The sequence below is a fragment of the Osmerus mordax genome, chromosome 14, assembly GCF_038355195.1.
Source record: "Osmerus mordax isolate fOsmMor3 chromosome 14, fOsmMor3.pri, whole genome shotgun sequence".
NCBI lineage: Eukaryota > Metazoa > Chordata > Actinopteri > Osmeriformes > Osmeridae > Osmerus > Osmerus mordax.
The window spans coordinates 11108499-11128397 of NC_090063.1; the positions used below are offsets into that span (position 1 = coordinate 11108499).

Genomic DNA, 19899 nt, shown 5'->3' on the forward strand with positions numbered 1-19899 from the left:
TATCTTCCTTTCTCCCTATTACTCATCTTTCTCTCCACCCCTCCCCATCTCTCATCTCCCTCTCTTCCCCTTTCCCTGTCTCCATCTCCCTCTCTCCCTCTCTTTTATCCACATCCCTTGTTTTTGTGGCCCCATGAAATTCCTTATCTGTCCTTCCCCTGCAGATCAGTTCTAGTGTGTGACAAAGTGACAGAAATACACACACACACACACACGCTAAACAACAGGAACATATCCCTAAAGCGATGCAGACACTGACAAGACAATAAGAAAACATCAGAGAGGGGGATTTCACAAAGCTACTCTCGAATGGGTTGGTGTGTGTGAATGTGTGTGTGCAGGGACGCCCCGTGTCATAGGCCACATAGGTGGTTGCCTCGGGCGCCAAATTTCAGGGGGCACCGCGAAAAAAAAAAATGTTTTCTTTTTCCCCGAAGTGCGCCTTCCATAGTGACAACCGAGCAAGGTTGATTTTCTTGTTTGTTGCAGAAGATTATGACACTAACATCATTTTCCAAACATCAACAACATCAACAACAAAACACTTTTATTTCAATAATAAATATACTGTGCCCCCTGAACTCAGCCAGTGACAAGTTGACAACATGATAGAATAAATACCACCTGATTTCATGAAATGATACATGTAACTTGTGCAATGATAGCATGCACAATATTACACACTATCCTCCGATAGTTTAAGATGTTTAATTTCTTGCATTAAAGTGTCAAGTGGGTGCGACAATCTAAAATCTCGCCGAGGGCTCTAACACTGTCAGAGCCGGCTGTGTGTGTGTGTGTGTTATGTGTGTGGGCCCTCTTCTCATCAGTGTGTTTCTGCAACAAAGGCACGTTCACACACCCTGTCTCATTTGCATACTGCTGATGGGAATTTGCTGGGCTGATAGTGTTTGCTGTTCTAGGTCAGCACCCACTGACTGGAGAGACAGACAGAGAGAGACAGAGAGAGACAGAGAGAGAGAGAGAGAGGAGATGAGAGAGAGACAGAGAGAGAGAGAGAGAGAGAGAGAGAGAGAGAGAGAGAGAGAGAGAGAGAGAGAGAGAGAGACCTGCCTGGGATGGTTTCCAACTCCATAAAAACTTGATTGTCCCACTAGTCACAACCACACCTACTGTATGAGTTAGGATCACGGTTGTAGTTTGTCCCCGTCTGTCGGTGACGTCACGAGCCCGAGTCCGGCATTACAATTCGCAGTCGATCGCCCCGACGGAGGTCACGCATTACGGTCCCTCAATCTCACGCACTCAAAACCCGGGACTCTTTGGTTTCATCGGTGTGACACCACACGTAGCTTCAACAGTGAACAGCCTATTGGCTTTACGGTGTCTGTTGCTTTAAATCTCCTCAATTTAGTCTATCCGTTTGCCTATTCGGACTCTACCACCTAACCAACTCTTACACACCGTGAGCGAAATTATTGGAGCGAGAGAGAGAGAGAGAGAGAGAGAGAGAGAGAGAGAGAGAGAGAGAGAGAGAGAGAGAGAGAGAGAGAGAGAGAGAGAGAGGGAGGGGAGAGAGAGAGAGAAAGACAGAAAGAGAGAGAGAGAGACAGAAAGACAGAAAGAGAGAAAGAGAGATAGACAGAAGAGAGAAAGAGAGAAAGAGAGAAACAGACACACGGTACTGCTGGATTATTTCCCTAAAGCGGAAAGCGGTGGCGAGCGCAGTGGATGTTACCGACGACAGTACGTTTTATCATAGTAGAAGACTGATTTTTAACAACGGCCGTTGTCAGGATGTTGATAAGGTAAGGGCATTAAATAAAGTGAGTTTTTATTTTCTCAAAAGCATGTCTTACACTTATGTCAGGGTTCATAGACGATGTCAGCGCGAGAGCTTTGGTAATACGTCTCAATGCATGGAATGAGCTTTTTACTGTGTTGGATCTCCCAGTCTCCAGTCTCCACGATGGGCATATAATTTGAGCTATACATCTTGATTCCCCGTTCCCACCTGCGTCTTCACTGGCGCGCATTATTATAGCACCGGGAATTCAACATTTATTTTGATCGTTTTAATGGTTCCCACGGTTTTGTTGATATTTGCCTCTTACGTTTGGATCACACTTTTTGAACTCAGTAGGCTATTCGAAGAACATTAAAATACGTTCCTTTTTTGGAATGTCTGTGTGGTGTTCCCATCAATGCTTTTTGTGGTCTAGCCCGACCCGGCACAGAATCTACACCAGTCTACACCAGAACATCATCATTTTGGTGATGATATTGTCCAAGTTATGAACTGCTACAGGACTACAGCTTACATGCAGTGTGTGTCTTCTGTGGGGGGGAATCATAATACATGCATTCGTTTTACACCGTAACCTCTGGTCAGTGTGCACTTTACTTTAATGGCAGATGTGGTATATTATGGACGACAATCGGCTGACTAAGCAGCGAAAGCTCGCCTGGTGTTCCTGGTGTGTTTTCCCGTGCATGGGTGCCTATGCTTGCTAAGACGCCCTAAAACCGGTAATAACTTCCCTCCACCTTAGTGCACTAAGTGGTGTTTTGTGGCTTTTTCGAGATACGATATCTCTAGGATTCATGTGATACTTTGTGATTCTGCCCTGTAACATATTATACAATGCTGAGGCAGACACAAATGCAAGTACACATCATGTGCCCGTCGGTGAGTGAGCGTGTGTGACATAGAATTAAGGAATGTATACTAGTGCTCAAACGCACACACACACAAATTGTGCGTGTCAAGGTGTGTCTAATGGCTAGGTAGTGCTGTGCCTGTAATAGTTGGTCTGTTCAATTTATATTGAAAGATTTGTGCGTTTATGTGTGTGCATTTGTATGTTTGTTTTACCTGTGTGGTCAGAGTAGTGTGTATGCGTGTAGTTTGCTGACAGTCAGCATTCCTTCCCTAAGACACTGACCAGCACACAACAGCACTCCTTTCAACACTGTAAATCAATCGAACTCCTGGTTCAAAACCAATTAGGGTCATGTGTGTTGGGGGTGTGTGCATGTGATGTGCACGTGTGTGTAGGTGTATGTGAGACATTGCTGTGTGTGTATGTGTGTATGTGCATGGGATGAGCACATTTGTGTATTGGTGTGTGTGTGTGTGTCTGCTTACACAAACATGGATGGGTGGGTGAACCTTGACTCTTTGTGTCTTGGTTCCCTCAGGTGCTAATGCAAGGCCTTTTCTGCTTCCATAGCGGAAGGTGGAACACAGCACAACAAGATGCTTATTTGTTCGTTTGTTTTTCGCCCGCATGAGCCTGGTTTACTCTTCCAGAGCATGTGTTTATTATTGGCTGTGGCGATGTCAAAGGTGCCATGTCAAATGTCAGTCCAAAGATGGGTGTGTCATGTTTTACCCAGCTGAGGTCCCCAGCCGTGTGTGTGTGTGCACGCGTGCATGTGTGTGTGCCACCACTGCAGCTGCTCCTCTCTCAGAGAGATTATGTTTCACAAGATGTGATGGATGCCAGCGTCTGCAGAGCCAGCTGTGTGTGTGTGTGTGTGTGTGTGTGTGTGTATGTGTGTGTGTGTGTGTGTGAGAGAGAGATACTTTTTCTCCCACACCCTGCTTAACCTGTGTGAGAAGCTGGAGTCGGTTGTCCATGGAGGTTCAGGGTTCAGGTCAACTCACTTGTCAAAACGAACACACTTGGGAGAATTTAAAAGTATTCATCACCAGTGTGTCCACCAATGTGTCCTACTGAACACTATTTCCGGTCTGTTCTAAGGCAGAATATGTCAGGTGTGATATGAGTCTCATCTATCTGTCTTGACAGTGAGCATTTAAGTGGCTTTCTGATCCCAGATAACAGTAATACTGTTAGGTGTTATGTGATGTATGTAATGTTATGGTGAGTTTCCTGGCAGGGTAAAAGTCCTAGCCCCAGCTGCCAGAGGGAATGAGAGCTAGTTGTGTTGTGTTTCAACAGTGTTGACAGGCTTGATCAAGGACAAGCGTCCGTGGAGGCGATGTGATAGATGTTTCATGGAAGTCTGAGTAAAGGTACAATCTCTGACCTGCTCTGGCTCTGCTTCCCTCTCTCTCTCTCTCTCTCTCTCTCTCTCCTCTCTCTCTCTCTCTCTCTCTCTCTCTCTCTGTGTATACATCTTTTATCTCTCACATGCAAACACACCCATGGTCTGTCTGACTGAGTAATTAATATCAGACCTGCCCTTACCTGTAGAGAGCAGCATATGGCGCCATATTAAAAATTTAGTCAGATTTACCCTCTCTCTCTCTCTCTCTCTCGCTCTCGCTCTTCGCTCTCTTTCTCTCTCTCTTCTTACAGCCCCCCTTCTGTTCCAAATCAGATGGAGACACTGAGGGATACAACCAGAACCACAACAATTCCATTTTCCAACCACACACACACAGAAATACAGACTCACACATGCCAAGCAGAAACACACGGCACACATCCACACAGAAATAGTCACTCTAATGCACACACCACCTTCACTCTTAGCCAGATGCTTTCTGTTCAGTACATCTACCCATCTCCATACTTACTTTCACAGAGTCACTTTCTCTTCATCTCTCTCTCTCTCTCTCTCTCTCTCTCTCTCTCTCTCTCTCTCTCTCTCTCTCTCTCTCTCTCTCTCTCTCTCTCTCTCTCTCAGAATCAGAATTTGGTTTATTCGCCATGTATGTTATACAAACATGGAATTTACTGTGGCAGGGAGGTGCAAAACACAAAAAATATACAAATCTTAAATGAAGTAAAAGTACAAGTTTAACTATTTCTAAGAACTAAACAATCTAAGAATACAACAATTTAAAATATAAAATAAATATATATAAAAATAAGATAAGAATGAGCAGCGTGAGTGGTCAACATAGTGCAATCGGATACTCTCTCTCTCTCCTACCATATCTTCATAGCAGGCATGTTGTTTTCGGCATAGCTGGCGAGTGCCAGACACAAAACTCTTTTCCCCCCCTCTGCAGTCTACGACTCAATTTCTCTCTCTCTCCTTCCATCCATCCATGCATCCCTCCCTCCCATCTCTCCATCCCTTTGGTCAACTAACGGTTTAATCTGCCTTGGCTTAGCTGTACCAGGCATGAGGATGGACAGATCACTTCTCTCTGCGGGATTTGTTTCTGTTTTGGCTGTTTTGACACCCAGCCCCCTGCCATGAGTCTCCTGCTCTGTGCCCTTCTCTCTCTCTCTCTCTCTCTCTCTCTCTCTCTCTCTCTCTCTCTCTCTCTCTCCCTCTCTATATTTTTCTTCTCTCATACACACACAATCTCTTTCTCAATGGCCAGGTCAGGTCAAATAACATCTGAAATCCTTGCAAATACTCTTAATCGTTTGGTTGAGCCTGCCTCAAGTTGGCCGTAGGGGCGGGGTTAAAAAATTTTGGCCATCCACTGGTTCCGGCACCAGCTCAGGGATGTCACTGGTGTTTCACTCAAGGCAGTTCAATGCACCGGTATTTAACTGACAAAGACGTGTTTCAGACCATATATTTTTACACCGTCGACTTTCAGAGTTTCAGATCCGAGTGTTGCTTTTTTGCATGTGCGTACTTGTGTTTGTGTGTGTATGGTGAAGGAATAGAGACCTCTCGCTGTATCATTATCCTCCATGGCAGTGCTCTCTGAGCCGTGGCGCAGGTCCAGCCTTGACCCAGTCGCTCCCTCCCTCCCTCCACCCGCTCCAACAGGCCGACTTGCAGCCTCAGAGCCAAAATGGCTGCCATTGTCTAATTCTCACATTTAGAGTCACCTAAGCCTCAAGCCCCAGGCATTTGTTTGTTTTCTTGAATTGTCATTAAGGATTTTCCGTCCTTGTTGTCTGAGGAAACAGTGACAAGACACCTGGACTAAACCTTTTGTTGTCTGCCATGTTGTCTTTCCTCAAACTCTATCTGTCATCCCTCTATCTGTCGCACTCCATTGTCATCCCTCTTCCCATGTCGCATGATTGATATTTGGGCACCAATCCAAGCTCTTGTTTTTCTGTATTCAGGAATTATGTTATGTTTTCCCATTCCCTTGTCCCTAAGGATCAAATCTCGGCCAACCGTTCGTGTGAATGTGTGTGAGTGTGAGTGTGTCTGCGGTAGCATCCTGCTCTGTGCTAGCATCAGCTCTCTGTTGTGTAATAGTTTTCTGTGGTCTAGTAGAGATTGTCCTTAGAGAAGGGGTAATCTACTATTCTGAACTGTCCGTGTGTGTGTGTTTATTTGTGTGTGTCTGTGTGTGTTTAATCTCCTCACTGCCATGTAATAACTATGCAGTGTGCTGTCCTCAGCTGTCATGCTAATGATGTCATCAATGAGGGACAGCCCAGCGTAGATATTAATATAGTAGGTTAACTTAAAGTGTCATGTCATTGAGGCCCTGTTGCCTGGATGTGTAGTATGTGTGTATGTGCCTTTAATAGGTCAGAAAAGGTACCCATGTGGATTTAGCCAAGATGCATGCACGCTGCCCAGCACACCAGATACACCAAGGTGTGTGTGTGTGTGGTGTGTGTGCGGTGTGTGTGCATGCCCTAATGTATCCAGGGATGTCTCAGCAGACTGATACAGTCTCCCCATTCCAGAAAGTTCCACAGAGAAAGGAAGCCAGCGAAGCAGGGGATCATGGATCTCTAGATTAAATTAGGCCCATCAGCTTCATCCCTGGGCGTCGGGGAGGGTGTATCGGATTCCTCAGGGCTTCAGTGAAGCCTACCCAGAGCTAAGAGAAATCCATTACGTCCACCTCTTCCCCTCATATCCTCCTCCCTTCCTCTCCTCCTCCCTTCCTCCCCCTCCTCTTCCTCCTCCTGTTTAAGAAGCTGAGAGGCATGGGGGCTCTCTGAAATAACAAGGTTACTTTCGTTTGGAGTCTTCTAAAGTTACAGACCCGTCTTTCCTGTCTCTATCTCTCTGTCTATACCTCTCTTACCATCTGTCTTTCTAGCTCTATTAATCCCTCTCGTTCACTCTCTCTTTAACTCTCTTACTAGCTGTCTCTCCTCTGCCCCAGATCTTCCTATCACAGTCTCTCTGTCCCTCTTTCTCTGCCCCCACCCCTTCTCTCTCTCTCTTGGCATCAGCGTCGATAAACCAATGAGATGCTCAGTTAGGTAGCCAGTGTTTCAAGCCCACTTTCGTACAGTACTATTGATATAACCCAACACTGCTCAGTGTTACCACAGTGCAGAAGCTTTGTCACAGTAGAACCGCTCGACAATGCAGCAAGTAAACGTTACGAAGTATCTAGAAATTAGGCGTGAAGTTCTATAACATTCTATACTTGTGAGAAGAAGTGGGGGAACAGGATGAATTGTTTCTAAACATTACTGGTAAGGACTAACTTCTCCACTAGGTCATCTCTCTAGCATCTTGTGTTTCTCTCTGTGAGCGTGTGTGTAGTTGAAATTGAATTGTTTCCTAGATAGCCACGGTGCCACAGCCTTGTCTTTTCTAACCTCAGTCTAGTGTAGTCACACCTACTTTTCATATTCAGGTTGATAATGGACTGAGGTTAAGCACATGTGGGATAGGAGTGGAAACCTACAGGAGGGTAAACTCTCCAGGAACAAGGTGCCCTGTTCCAAGTCTTGATTCAAGTTAACTTAACTTTGTTAAGTGTCATAAATAATCTGTAACTGTTTCCTCTCTCTTTCTCTTTCTCTCTCCTCTCTCTCTCTCTCTCTCTCTCATCTCTCTCTCTCTCTCTCTCTCTCTCCTCTCTCTCTCACTCTCTCTCTCTTTTCTCTTCTCTTTCTCTTTCTCTCTCTCTCTCTCTCTCTCTCTCTCTCTCTCTCTCTCTCTCTCTCTCTCTCTCTCTCTCTCTCTCTCTCTCTCTCTCTCTCTCTCTCTCTCTCTCTCTGTCTCGCTCTCTCTCTCTCTCTCTCTCTCTCTCTCTCTCTCTCTCTGTCTCTCTCTCTCTCTCGCTCTCTTTCTCTCTCTCTCTCTCTCTCTCTCTCTCTCTCTGTCTCTCTCTCTCTCTCTCTCTGATGTGTCTCATATAGACATTTGATGAGTGAGGAGAGACTCTTCCCAAAGCCTTGTTCTAATCACAGAGGTCTCTCTCTCCATCTGTTCATCACTTTCACCCCCCTGACCCAAAAGCGCCTGCCACTCCCTCATTCGTGTGTGAATGTGTGTTTGTGTGTGTGTATGCATATGTTTGTATGTGTGTGTGTGCTTGTGTGTGTGTATGCGTGTGTGCCCGGCCCCAGTCTTTTCATTTTAGACAGACAAGCCTGTGTGATGGATTTGTGTCACCATGTAACACACACAGACACAGACACAGACGTACCCACTCACAGACACACACAGACACAGACACAGACGTACCCACTCACAGACACACACAGACACAGACACAGACGTACCCACTCACAGACACACACAGACACAGACACAGACGTACCCACTCACAGACACACACAGACACAGACACAGACGTACGACACAGACACAGATGTACCCACTCACAGACACAGACACAGACACAGACGTACCCACTCACAGACACACACAGACACAGACACAGACACAGACACAGATGTACCCACTCACAGACACAGACACAGACACAGACACAGACGTACCCACTCACAGACACAGACACAGACGTACCCACTCACAGACACACACAGACACAGACACAGACGTACCCACTCACAGACACACACAGACACAGACGTACCCACTCACAGACACACACATTGGACTGGCAGGCCGGACTGGTTTCAACCTGGTGAATCAGCATATAAACTAGGAAACGTCAGATTAGATTATAATCCTAGTCTTTGTGTAATAACCTTAAAGAGTGTGTGTGTGTATTTGTGTGAGATCTATCAGACATTGGTCAGCAAGCATATGCTGCCTGCTAGTGCAGATGAGACATGACAATCACTGAAATGAGGTCTGAATTCCACATTCATTTCCTATTGAGCTTTAAGATTGAGTCAGACACTGCTTTTGGCTTCTAGGCCTTTCTCTCCCCCCCCTCCTCTCTCTCTCTTCCCCTATTTCTGTTACATACACACACATACTACCTTTTTTCAATTTCTGTCCCTGTGTGTACACACATTAAACTGCTTGGCAACGCAACTCCCTTCATAGGCTATTTAACAGCATTTCCAGGGCTGGAGCCTAGCCAATGAAATGGTGGCTTACTGGAGAGTCCTGCCTGGCATTGATTTGGACCAATCCACTGAGGATACACAGTAGCTCTGCCAAAGAAGATGGACTGTGGCGGGAGCTGTGTGTGTGTGTGCATGTTTCTGAATGTGTTTGTGTGTGTGTGTGTTCAAGCACAATCATTTGAAAAAGTACTGCTTGGATGCCATGCAAGAAGGAATGCTATGCAGAACTATACTGTGTAGTCTGCCATTTGGATGTGTGTGTGTCTCAGTCTCCATTTCTTTCTTTTATATTTCAAGCATCTCATGACTTTCACAAAGCAAACATAATCCATATAAGGATCAAGCACATTCATTCATAGACGTGTTCAATTAGAGTTTCCTTTTTTAAAGTGCAGTGTTTAGCCCCCGAGGCAAAGTCTGTGGAAAGAAAACAGTCACATACACAAGCCCACATGTTCACATTATACCACAGAAGCAAACACACACACATATGTGAAGGCACTACACAAACACAGGACACAGACACGTGGAAAACGCACATGCACACACACGGCACTGTGAGCGTGTCTGTTTACAAAGACAAACAGGTGACAAACGAGGCTCTTCATATCTCATATTAGACCTCGTCTCCTCTTCCCAGACGACAGGCAGACCAGATCCCCCTCCTTTCATCCCTCTCTCTTTTCTCCCGTCGCTTCAATATCTTGACAAGGGCAACTTCCACGTCCTCTCGTACACATGCTTCTATCCATCACGAACGATGCCTCAGATGACGCCAGCTTCGTGATTTATCGCCTGGCTTCAGTACGACTGCCAGGACACCTGCAGAAGTAACAAAAGCACCCATTTAATGAAACGCCTTCTGAAATACAAAAATTGTTATACAATATCAAAGAGCAATGAGCTATCAATCATGTCCAGTCAGTTCATATTGTCAGCGCAGTTCATGTGTTAGCTGAAAGATTAATTTGACAAAAGTTCTGCACGTTATGTAGTTTTATTTAATTGTTTAACATTACCAGTAGTTTATAGCTAATTTCGATTGTGCTTGTGCTTCAGGTAAATTAGATACTTTACTGATTCAGAGTAGGCTGCAGTTTAGTTATTTTCTATCAAGCGTTGCATATTAACGTTGCATGGTTTCCCTTAATCAGTCTTAATCTCAAAATGTCACTGTTTTATTCATCCCAGATTACAGTCAGTGTTGTATTGTCGTATTTACCTCAGATTGAGGATGTTGTGCTGTTGTATGGGATGCTGGTGTCCTCAAATGTTCCCTCCCATGACCGCCGAGACTGTTGTCCAATGGGAGGAAGGACTGACCGATGACATCATTTATTAATTTTAGCAGACGCTTTTATCCAAAGCGACTTCCAAGAGAGAGCTTTACAAAAGTGCATAGGTCACTGATCATAACAACGAGATAGCCCCAAACATTGCAGGTAGCCAAAACATGAGTATACATTGTGAAAAAAACAAATAAGTGCCAAAGGGAAGAACCATAAGAGCATGTAGTTAAACAAGTTACAATTAAACAACATGAACCTCAAAAAGTGCAAGAGTGTACCTGTAGAAAAGCAACATCATTAGTGAATACGCATTGGCCACATCTATCATCCTCACACCCAGTGTGCGTGGGTGGGTGTAACCATTGTACTGAATAGACTTGGTTTTCCTAGACCACTCACACAACACACACATACACACACTAGCTTTTTGTCTGTCTATTTCTCTCCCTTTTTCTTTTGCTCCCCACCTCTTGCCGGCTCTTCAAAAGCCATCTTTGACTGAACCGACAGACTTGTGTCAGACAGGAGTCATGCTCTCACCTATCACTATGATACAGTCAGGTGATAGGGAGTCAGGTGGCTGAGCGGTGAGGGAGTCGGGCTTGTAATCAGAAGGTCGCTGGTTCGATACCCGGCCGTGTCAAATGACGTTGTGTCCTTGGGCAAGGCACTTCACCCTACTTGCTTCGGGGAGAATGTCACTGTACTTACTGTAAGTCGCTCTGGATAAGAGCGTCTGCTAAATGACTAAATGTAAATGTACAGTCACTTAGCATATGGCGGGTACCCACAGGGAATCGAACCAGCAACCCAAACTAGCCGGACTTCAAAAAGTGGGGCAAACTTCTATCAGCGGATGGACACACACAGACAGCCACACACACACACACTGACTTCCGCTCTGACATCATCACGGTCGGAAGCCCCCAGCACCGGGGAGAGCAAGGTTGTATGATGTGATTCACCGTGACAACCATGGGCCATTTGGGGGCCTGGTTTCCAAGGCAACTGCTGTCACAACGTTCTCCTGCGCCGTGGACGGGCCCCCGCATTCGAGGCATCCATTTTTAATCGGCGGTGTACTTAGTGCCCTGCCCGTCCTACCTTCTCCCCTCTCTGAGACGAGCACTTGTAGAAAAAGCTCCCATCATTTATTTATGACCTCCAACTCTTAATTATTGAGCTTCAGGGGATATGGGTTCTCTCTCTCTCTCCTTTTCTCTTTGCTTCACCCCCCCCCTCCTTTCTTTCCCTCTCTCTTTCTCTTTTTCCCCACGCTCATTGCCTTGTCTTGCATTCTCTCACGATACCTTCCTCTTCCACCCCTTTTTTCTCTCTATTCTCCTCTTGCTTTGTCTCCCTCCTGCTTCTCCCTTTCCTCCCTCCCTCCCTTTCTCTCTCTCTTTCTCTACCTTTCTCTCTCTGGGGATCCTGATTTCTGCTCCCAGCAGCAGCAGGCCTGGAGCCTCTGTCCATGTGCTCTTAGCAGCTACTGGAGAGGAGGGGGGGGGGGGCCTTGGGAACTGTGGAATATTCAAACCAACATTCATGACATATACAGTCTCATGGTGATTTGTCCCCTCACACCCTCTGTTTGACTTCACTTTCATGCACTTTTCTGCATAGAAACATGTAGAAGCCCATGTCATTTTCCCAATCTGGGACAGTGTCACCCTAGGGCATGGAGAGTGTCAGGGCAGTAGACCTTCAGCGCGTTTGTTGTTGTTGCGTCTGTCAGAACACACTCACACACCGTTGGAAGACTCTGAGTTGCCGCACACACACAGTATTCGCGCCCTCCCTATCGATCAGACATCGACCAGAAGATGAAAGAGAGACGCGACTCCATCCGTGATCGTGCGTGACATCTGAGACAATTGATCAGGTCTATATTTCTGTGCTCCCTCTCCTGCTGGACCCGCAATGACCTTCAACTGGACTACAGACGTGAGCCACAGGCTCCAGTGTTCATTCACATGCACGGAAGACACCATCTCAGAAAGCACTGGTCTAAATAACACTCCCTGAATTCATGTATTCTTGTATTTATCTGGACTCCATCTCAACCTTTATCTGACCTTCTGTAGTCGTGCCATGAGTCTGCCACGTGTAAACATCCCTGATGGGTGAAGGTGGGAGATCTAGGACCACAACAACCGTTCAGAGGCAGATGACTGCCCGTTGTATTCAAAACCACACTCTGTATCGGCCCAGGGAGTGAAATCCATCATTGTGTCAGAAAAGAAGAGGAAAATATGCTGATTGCGAAACAGAGCGTCCATCTCTGGACCGGTGGCGCACCACAGTATGACCACAGTATGCAGTTTATGGAACCAATCCGGGTTCATGAACTGCAGAGTAGTTTGATTCGCAACGAGGGTGACTTAGAAAGCACAGGATGTTCACTCAGTCTGCTTCAATGAGGAAGTATGGTCAATAATTTGTTTGTGTGCTTTCATGTGTATATGTATGGGAACGCATGTGCGTGTATGTGTGTGTGTGTGTGTGTGTGTGTGTGTGTGTGTGTGTGTGTGTGTGTGTAGTGGTTATCAGGCCAACAGCACATTAGAGTGCCGACACAGAAAGGCCAATACTGACTAATGCATACGACTGCACAATAGACTATTGACGAGAATTGACATAACATGGTGCATATGAATAGAAACATTTATCAAATCTATCAAGAAATCATGAATTTCATATTAGGATTCTCATAGAGATGTGGCCAAGACAGTATATGAAAGTAGAATCAGGCCAGTAAGTGAAGAGTTAGCCTCTAACCTCCTACTTTCTGAAGAACAAATCCTGTTTTTAGTATATGTAAGAGATGGTATTATGTTCCTGTGGTATTAAACCCCTCTGTGGGAAAGCACAATCACATGAAAAGGTTGTGTGTGTATGCCAATCAAGGTGGAGTATGAACTGTACATGCGGAGTAGTCTGCCCTGTGTGTGTGTGTGTGTGTGTGTGTGTGTGTGTGTGTGTGTGTGTGTGTGTGTGTGTGTGTGTGTGTGTGTGTGTGTGTGTGTGTGTGTGTGTGTGTGTGTGTGTGTGTGTGTGTGTATATATATATATATATATATATATATACATATTTAAAGCTCTGCAGAACATTGAATCTGTTTTAAAAAGGTTGAGAATTTTGAGTGGGGAACAGATGGGTAAATTTGCAGTGGCCTCTTATTACATTTTACCCTTCTGTTCTTTTATTCTATACTTACAAAGAGAGCAGTATGCCCATCGGTGTATCCATCCATCCATCCTTTAATCCAAACACTAAAACACATTACAAAGATGACTGAGTCTGACATGCACTTTTCTCTTCAGTTCAGAACCATCTACTGCTAAAGGCAGGAATAATCAAAATGGCAGAAAGTCACTTAAAGACACACACACACACAGAAACCTACATGAAACACACATTAAGACACAAGCCACACAAACCTGTTGAAGATACATGTTGAATAGTGTTCAGTACTCACACATAATTACACACACACATATAATAACACACACACATAATTACACACACACATATAATAACACACACACATAATTACACACACACATATAATAACACACACACAGCTCCCGCTGTTTACTCCACTGCTTACTGCATGACCCTCTCACTAATGTGACACTCAATTAATGTTCAATGAATGTTCCATTTAAGGCTGGGTAAATGGGTAATTAAATGTTGTTGATTTCTCCCCTACTAATCCACTCCACTCCCCACCTCTCTCTCTGTGCTTCCGTCTGTCCCTCTTTCCCCTTCTCTTTATCTCGCCCCTCTCTTTCTCTCCGTCCTTTTTCACTCTCTCACACACTCACTCTTTCTTTCCACCCTCTCTTTCACTCTCTTTTTGTTGTCCCTCACTCCCCAACTCAATCAGACTGTATGGCCTCTTGCCAGGGACCAGCCACAGCCTGGGCTCTCACAGCTGTGTTAGCCCCTCCCAAGCCTGCTCTTACTGGTCCCCCTGTCCAGCCTAGATCGCTGAGGGCTGTCAATAAGACAGAAGCCTTCCTCCCGCACAATGGGTGTATAATTCTGGGTAATGTAAGAATGTATTAATTAAGTATTTCTTCTAAACGGAGGATCAGGATTGATGTTCTTCAAATAGAAGAGCCAGCCATGCTTGAAAAGCTGTCAGAACAGAGTCTTTTACTGTCGGAAATGACTGGTTGTTTGGAGATATTATGGTGAAGGGCAAAGAAAGAGAGAGCAAAGAGAGGGAGGGAGATGATAGGGTAAAAAAAGGAACATACAAGGCAGGGACTGGAGCCAAGAGAGAGAGAGAGAGAGAGAGAGAGAGAGAGAGAGACAGAGAGAGAGAGAGAGAGAGAGAGAGAGAGAGAGGGAGCAGGATGAGAACACCCAGACAGACTAAAACATCAATCAAGCACACTTTCTTCTCTTCCTCTGAGTCAGTATGGATTTCCTGTTGGGGCTGAGATCTTAAATACCCAGAATGCCGAGGGTGATAATTGGCTAGTGTTTTTGGCGAGAGGCCAGTCACTTTTATCGCCTTCATATCATCAATTCTTTGTAAAATGTCCCCCAAACTAGGGAAAAGATAACATTTTAAATTAATTTCTATTTTGGTACTTTGTGATACAGTTTGTGTAACCCCAATGTGCCTCGAAGACTTGATTTTGTTAGTGCTAATTCAAGGAACACACACATGTTCACACACGCTGTAGGCAACTATACAAGTGAGTCAGTCTATAGGGAGAGGTAATTAAGACTGCAATCGCTCCCTCTCTCTCTCTCTCTCTTTCTCTCTTAACATGGTTTGTCATCCTATTCTGTCCCCACAGACACTACTGTCAAGTATGCCTGAAAGGATAAACAGTGCCCTCTAAACTATTTCTTGACGTTGAACGTTGGTAAACACAAAAACATCTAATTTTTCTGCGACGCTGTCTCCAGTCGTTCTGATTCAGGGGCGAAAGGAATAAGTTAATTGTGTGTCTAAGTGTGTCTAATTACATTTGGGTGGCTCAGGCTAGCGTTGGCGTATTAAATGAAGATACTGACTGTTTCTCTCTCTACGGGACAGAGTTGCCCTGCAGCTGTGCTTTTTAGGATCTGGGCTCTCTCTCTTTCTTTCTTTCTTTCTATCTCTCTTCTCTCTTTCCCTCTCTATCCCCTTCTCTTCTCTTCGTAGTTGCTCTTTTTCTCATCCTCCGCCCACTCCAGTCATCCCTTCACCCATCCTTCCCTTTCCCTCTCTTGATCTCATCCTCACGTCTTCCCTCCTCCTGCTTCCCCTCTCTCCTTTTCCGCGGCACTCGCTCTTCTCCTCCCCATCTCCTCTGCCTCCCCATCTTGTTCCTCCCATCCGGTCCTCCTCCGTCTCCTTCCCTCCATGCTGTCCTCAGTCCGCTCCCTCCATCCTCCGCTGGTGAAGCGCTCTGTCAGGAGCCATCCCAGAGATAAGTGTGATGGAGGGCTGGAGGGCTCAGCAGTGTGCAGCTGGCTGATAGGGAATCATGGACACGAGTGGCTCAACGTCTGGCCCTGGATCTGCTCAAATGATGTTTCTCTGCCGTGGCACTGTGGGCTGGCTCTTTTCAGATTATAATCTGCTGTGTGTGCGTGTGTGTGTGTGTGTGGTCCTCCTTATAATGTCCATGGGATAGACTCCTGCATAATTTAAAGGCACATTTCACAGCCTGTCCTTTTAATTAGGAGGCTAAGATACCAGATATGGGGAGGGAGGGAGGGAGGGAGAGAGAGAGAGAGAGGTAGAGAGAAGGAGGATGAAAGAGGAGAGGCCAAGACATAGATAAAAAGAGAAAAGAAACAGACCCATGCAATACGAGCCACATCGACACACGTACACACACACCATCCAACACTATATAAGCTCTTCATAGAGCCAGTGACAGTAGCATTAGCTAAAAGCTACGTGTCACCACCAAAATGCTGTGTTACTGTTCAGGGTTGTCACCGGGTGATCTCATGGTCCTGTCCAGCTCCCTCTCTGCTCCCTCAGCCTCTTCACTACAGCAGCGCCCAACAGTCCATCGCCAATCTGTGTTAAGGGATAGAACTAGGTTATCCCAAAAAGCAATTGTTTTGGACTAAACTAAGTGAAAAATCCTGTGTGTTTGTGTGTGTGTGTGTGTGTGTGTTGGCAGACTTTGCCTCGGTTGAGCTGGGAGGTCTTTGTTGTCCCCCCAACCCCCTCCATTTTTCTTTTCGGAGCGGTTGGTTTCATTTGGGAAGCACATAGGCTTGCTCTGAAGGAAAGATTAGGACCAGGCTCTTCTCACTGGTCCTTTTCTGGATAACTGTCTCATCTGTGCTCTCTCACACACACACGCACACAGTCCTATTTATAATGTAAGAGTATGCAGGTACACACAGACGGGTACACAAATCTAAGCACAGGGACTGCATCTACAGTACGAAGCGCATAGATAAAGAAGAATACTCTCTCTTTTTCATTCTCTCACACTCCTTCTCTCACTTGGGTATAGATTAAAACATATAACAAGACAGAATATATTGTATATTCTGTAATGATCTTCAAGTTTGCTTTAGATGTCAAGACAGCAGCAACTGTTAGGATGGGCAAAAATCCAAATGCAATACTGTATTTGTTTGTTTATATCATGTATCTGGCACACACACACACACACACACATGCACACAAACCGCACAGTGCTAATGAGGTGAAAATAGGAGAGGCAGCTGCACCGCTGGAACAAAGAGCCTGGAGGGAGCTGCGCGCATGTGTGTATGTGTGTGTATGTGTGTGTATGTGTGTGTGTGTGCCTAAGTGAGCTTGGTATTTGCTGTCATTATGTGTTCTAGGTACAAATCCACCCAATTCTGTGTCTCAGGCTAACTTTTCTTGTCTCTCTGTCTCTCTCTCTCACTTTCTCTCCAGGTTGTGAGGGCTCCATCCTGTCATCCTATTGGTCACTGAGGCAGTGAGATCACATGCTGCCACAGCATGCAGGTGCCTACATGTCCCACAATGCACTCTGCCAGCCCAGGCCTGCTCCTCCTCAGCTTCCTCTTCTTCGCTGACGCTGACTGTAAGCCCTCTCCCTCTCACCTATCTCTCTCCTTCACATACACACCCACCACTCACACGCACACACATACTGTAAATGCATGCACATCTAGCTATACAATAACATATATGTCAACCACAAAACATTTTTGAAGAAATGTTGGTCATAGTAGAGGATTTGTTCCATTCAATGTCATTTGCAGGCGCACAGACACACACAAACCACAGACACACACAAACCACAGACACACGAACACTCACCCCCATTCCTCTGACATGGGTAGCAAAGACAAGGTTGTTCCAGCCTTTTCTTGGTATTAGGGTTTATCTGTGTGTGTTGTGTGTGATTGTGTGTATGTGTGTGATTGTGTGTATGTGTGTGTGGGAAGTGAGCTGGGCCAGCTGTTTTTGTCCATCCCAGTATTACTTGGCATTGGACAACCTTCCAGAATATGGCTAATCAGATCATTTTCCCTGTGTGTGGGTGGGTGTGTGTATGTGTATGTATGTGTGTGTGTGTGTGTGTCCTAATGGGACAGAGAGGGATGGCATATGAAATCATATGCCTCTTTGTCATTTTATGTAGAAGACTGACAGCCAGGATTCCTTTCTGACATCATGGTTACTGAAACAGAATGCACAGAAGCAGAAGGAAAGAGAGAGAGAGAGAGAGAGAGAGAGATATAGAGAAAGAGAGAGAGAGAGAGAGAGAGAGAGAGAGAGAGAGAGAGAGAGAGAGAGAGAGAGAGAGAGAGAGAGAGAGAGAGAGAGAGAGAGAGAGAGAGAGAGAGAGAGAGAAAATGAAAGAAAAAAAGGTAGTGAGAGAAATACACATCTTTAGGGGATATTGGAGAGATAAACCAAAACATGTCATCTATTTTTGTCATTGTATTATTTATGAATAGATATGTTTGTGTTATGTGTGTGTATTTGAGGTGTATCAGTAGTGTATTGTGAGTATGAGTGTAGTGTGAAGATGCATAGTGTAGTATCAGTGAAGTATTAGTGTGGTTTCATGTGAAGGAACATACAGTATACTTACTGTAGACTCCAAGCTGTGTCTAACGCTGAGTGGATTTAGTGTCTACTCCATGACCGGAACACACAAACCCCTACAGACACACAAACACACAATGTACAAGGGATGGTTCTGTATGTAAGCACACATCTGCCGGCCTGTGCTCTCTCTCTCTCTCTCTCTCTCTCTCTTTCTCTCTACCTCTCTACCCCCTCCTTCTCTCTCTTTCTCTTCCAACTTTCCCCCCCCCTCTCTTTCTCTCTCTTTCTCTATGTCTCTCGCTCTCTCTCTTCCCCCCTCCTGGGGTCTGACTGTAAAAGGTTCAATCCATCAAAACCATACAACCCCCACTTGCCCTATCTTACTTTCCTGCTCTTGCTGTCTTTCTTTCTCTTACTGTGCTTCACCTCTCTGTGGCCCCTTCTGTTCCTCACTCGTTATTTCACTCTTCAACACTTTGCCCCCATTCTCTCATCTCTGTCTCTCTCGCTACTCCTGTCTGTCTCTGCGCTACATTGGGCAGACCATGATAACTGGAAAGAGAGCAAGAATGGTTGAGTTAAGGTGGTGGGAGATCAGATGTCCCGGTGTGTGTTTCTACACTTTAAGATTAAAAAGATGGTTCACCGGAACACACACATATACGTGTTTGTTTTACTAGTCTTGTGTAGACTCACAATTCAGTCCATTTCGAAAATTCCACTAATCCTAAGCATAACCTTAACCCAAAAACATATCATGAACCCTAATCCCCCTAAAATCCATATCCACAACTTATAACTACGACATGTAATTCTAACCCTAAACCCGTCAAAACATCTAGAAATAGCACTTGAATTTGTGAGGAACATAAGTTCCTTAGTGTATTTGGGATTTATGGTAATAGTTCAAATAAATACACGTGTGTACACACACTAACTAGAACTTTCTGAGGCAAGCCTCGCAAAATTTGTGATTTTGGGAGGGTTTGCAACTTGCGTGACTTTGCAACATATGTGCAATATTCAGGCAGTGTTGGTGTAACAAGGCCTTTAGTGGTCTCTGATGATTGTTTGCATGTGACGGAATGTATTTTTCGTGACTATTTGAAGCACGTGCGTGTGTTTGTTCGAGTGTGTGTGCATCGGTGAGTGTGGGAGGTGGGTTTGTGTGCCTGAACGTGTGTGTATGACAACTATCCCCTGGATTAGGAATAATGCTCTGATCCAGGCCAAAGTAGGCCAATGCACCAGTGTCCCCCCATGAGTGGCACCATGATAACAGCCTGACTCTTTGTGTCACCCACTGTCAGTAGGAATAATATCTGCCAACCTTTCTCAGCTCAAGCTTTTCTACCCAGCGGCCTGGTAAACTGAAGGATAGGCGCGTTAAAGCTTTCACGTGAGAATACTGGACAATGTGAATGTACTTGAAATAGCATGTTCTAATCTCAACTCTACCTTGCATTAAGTCATTGTATGGCC

General features: G+C 45.3%; 1 protein-coding gene across 1 annotated transcript in view; it reads left to right on the top strand.

Moving 5' to 3' along the window:
• The first annotated feature begins 1580 nt into the window (after window positions 1-1580).
• Window positions 1581-19899, top strand: part of ptprdb (protein tyrosine phosphatase receptor type Db) — a 53161-nt gene continuing 34842 nt past the window's right edge. Inside the window, exons 1-2 of the mRNA XM_067251174.1 lie at window positions 1581-1769; window positions 17290-17440. Of these exons, the coding sequence (XP_067107275.1) occupies window positions 17356-17440 (85 nt within the window). The 5' untranslated portion in view covers window positions 1581-1769; window positions 17290-17355. The remainder of the gene's footprint in view (window positions 1770-17289; window positions 17441-19899) is intronic.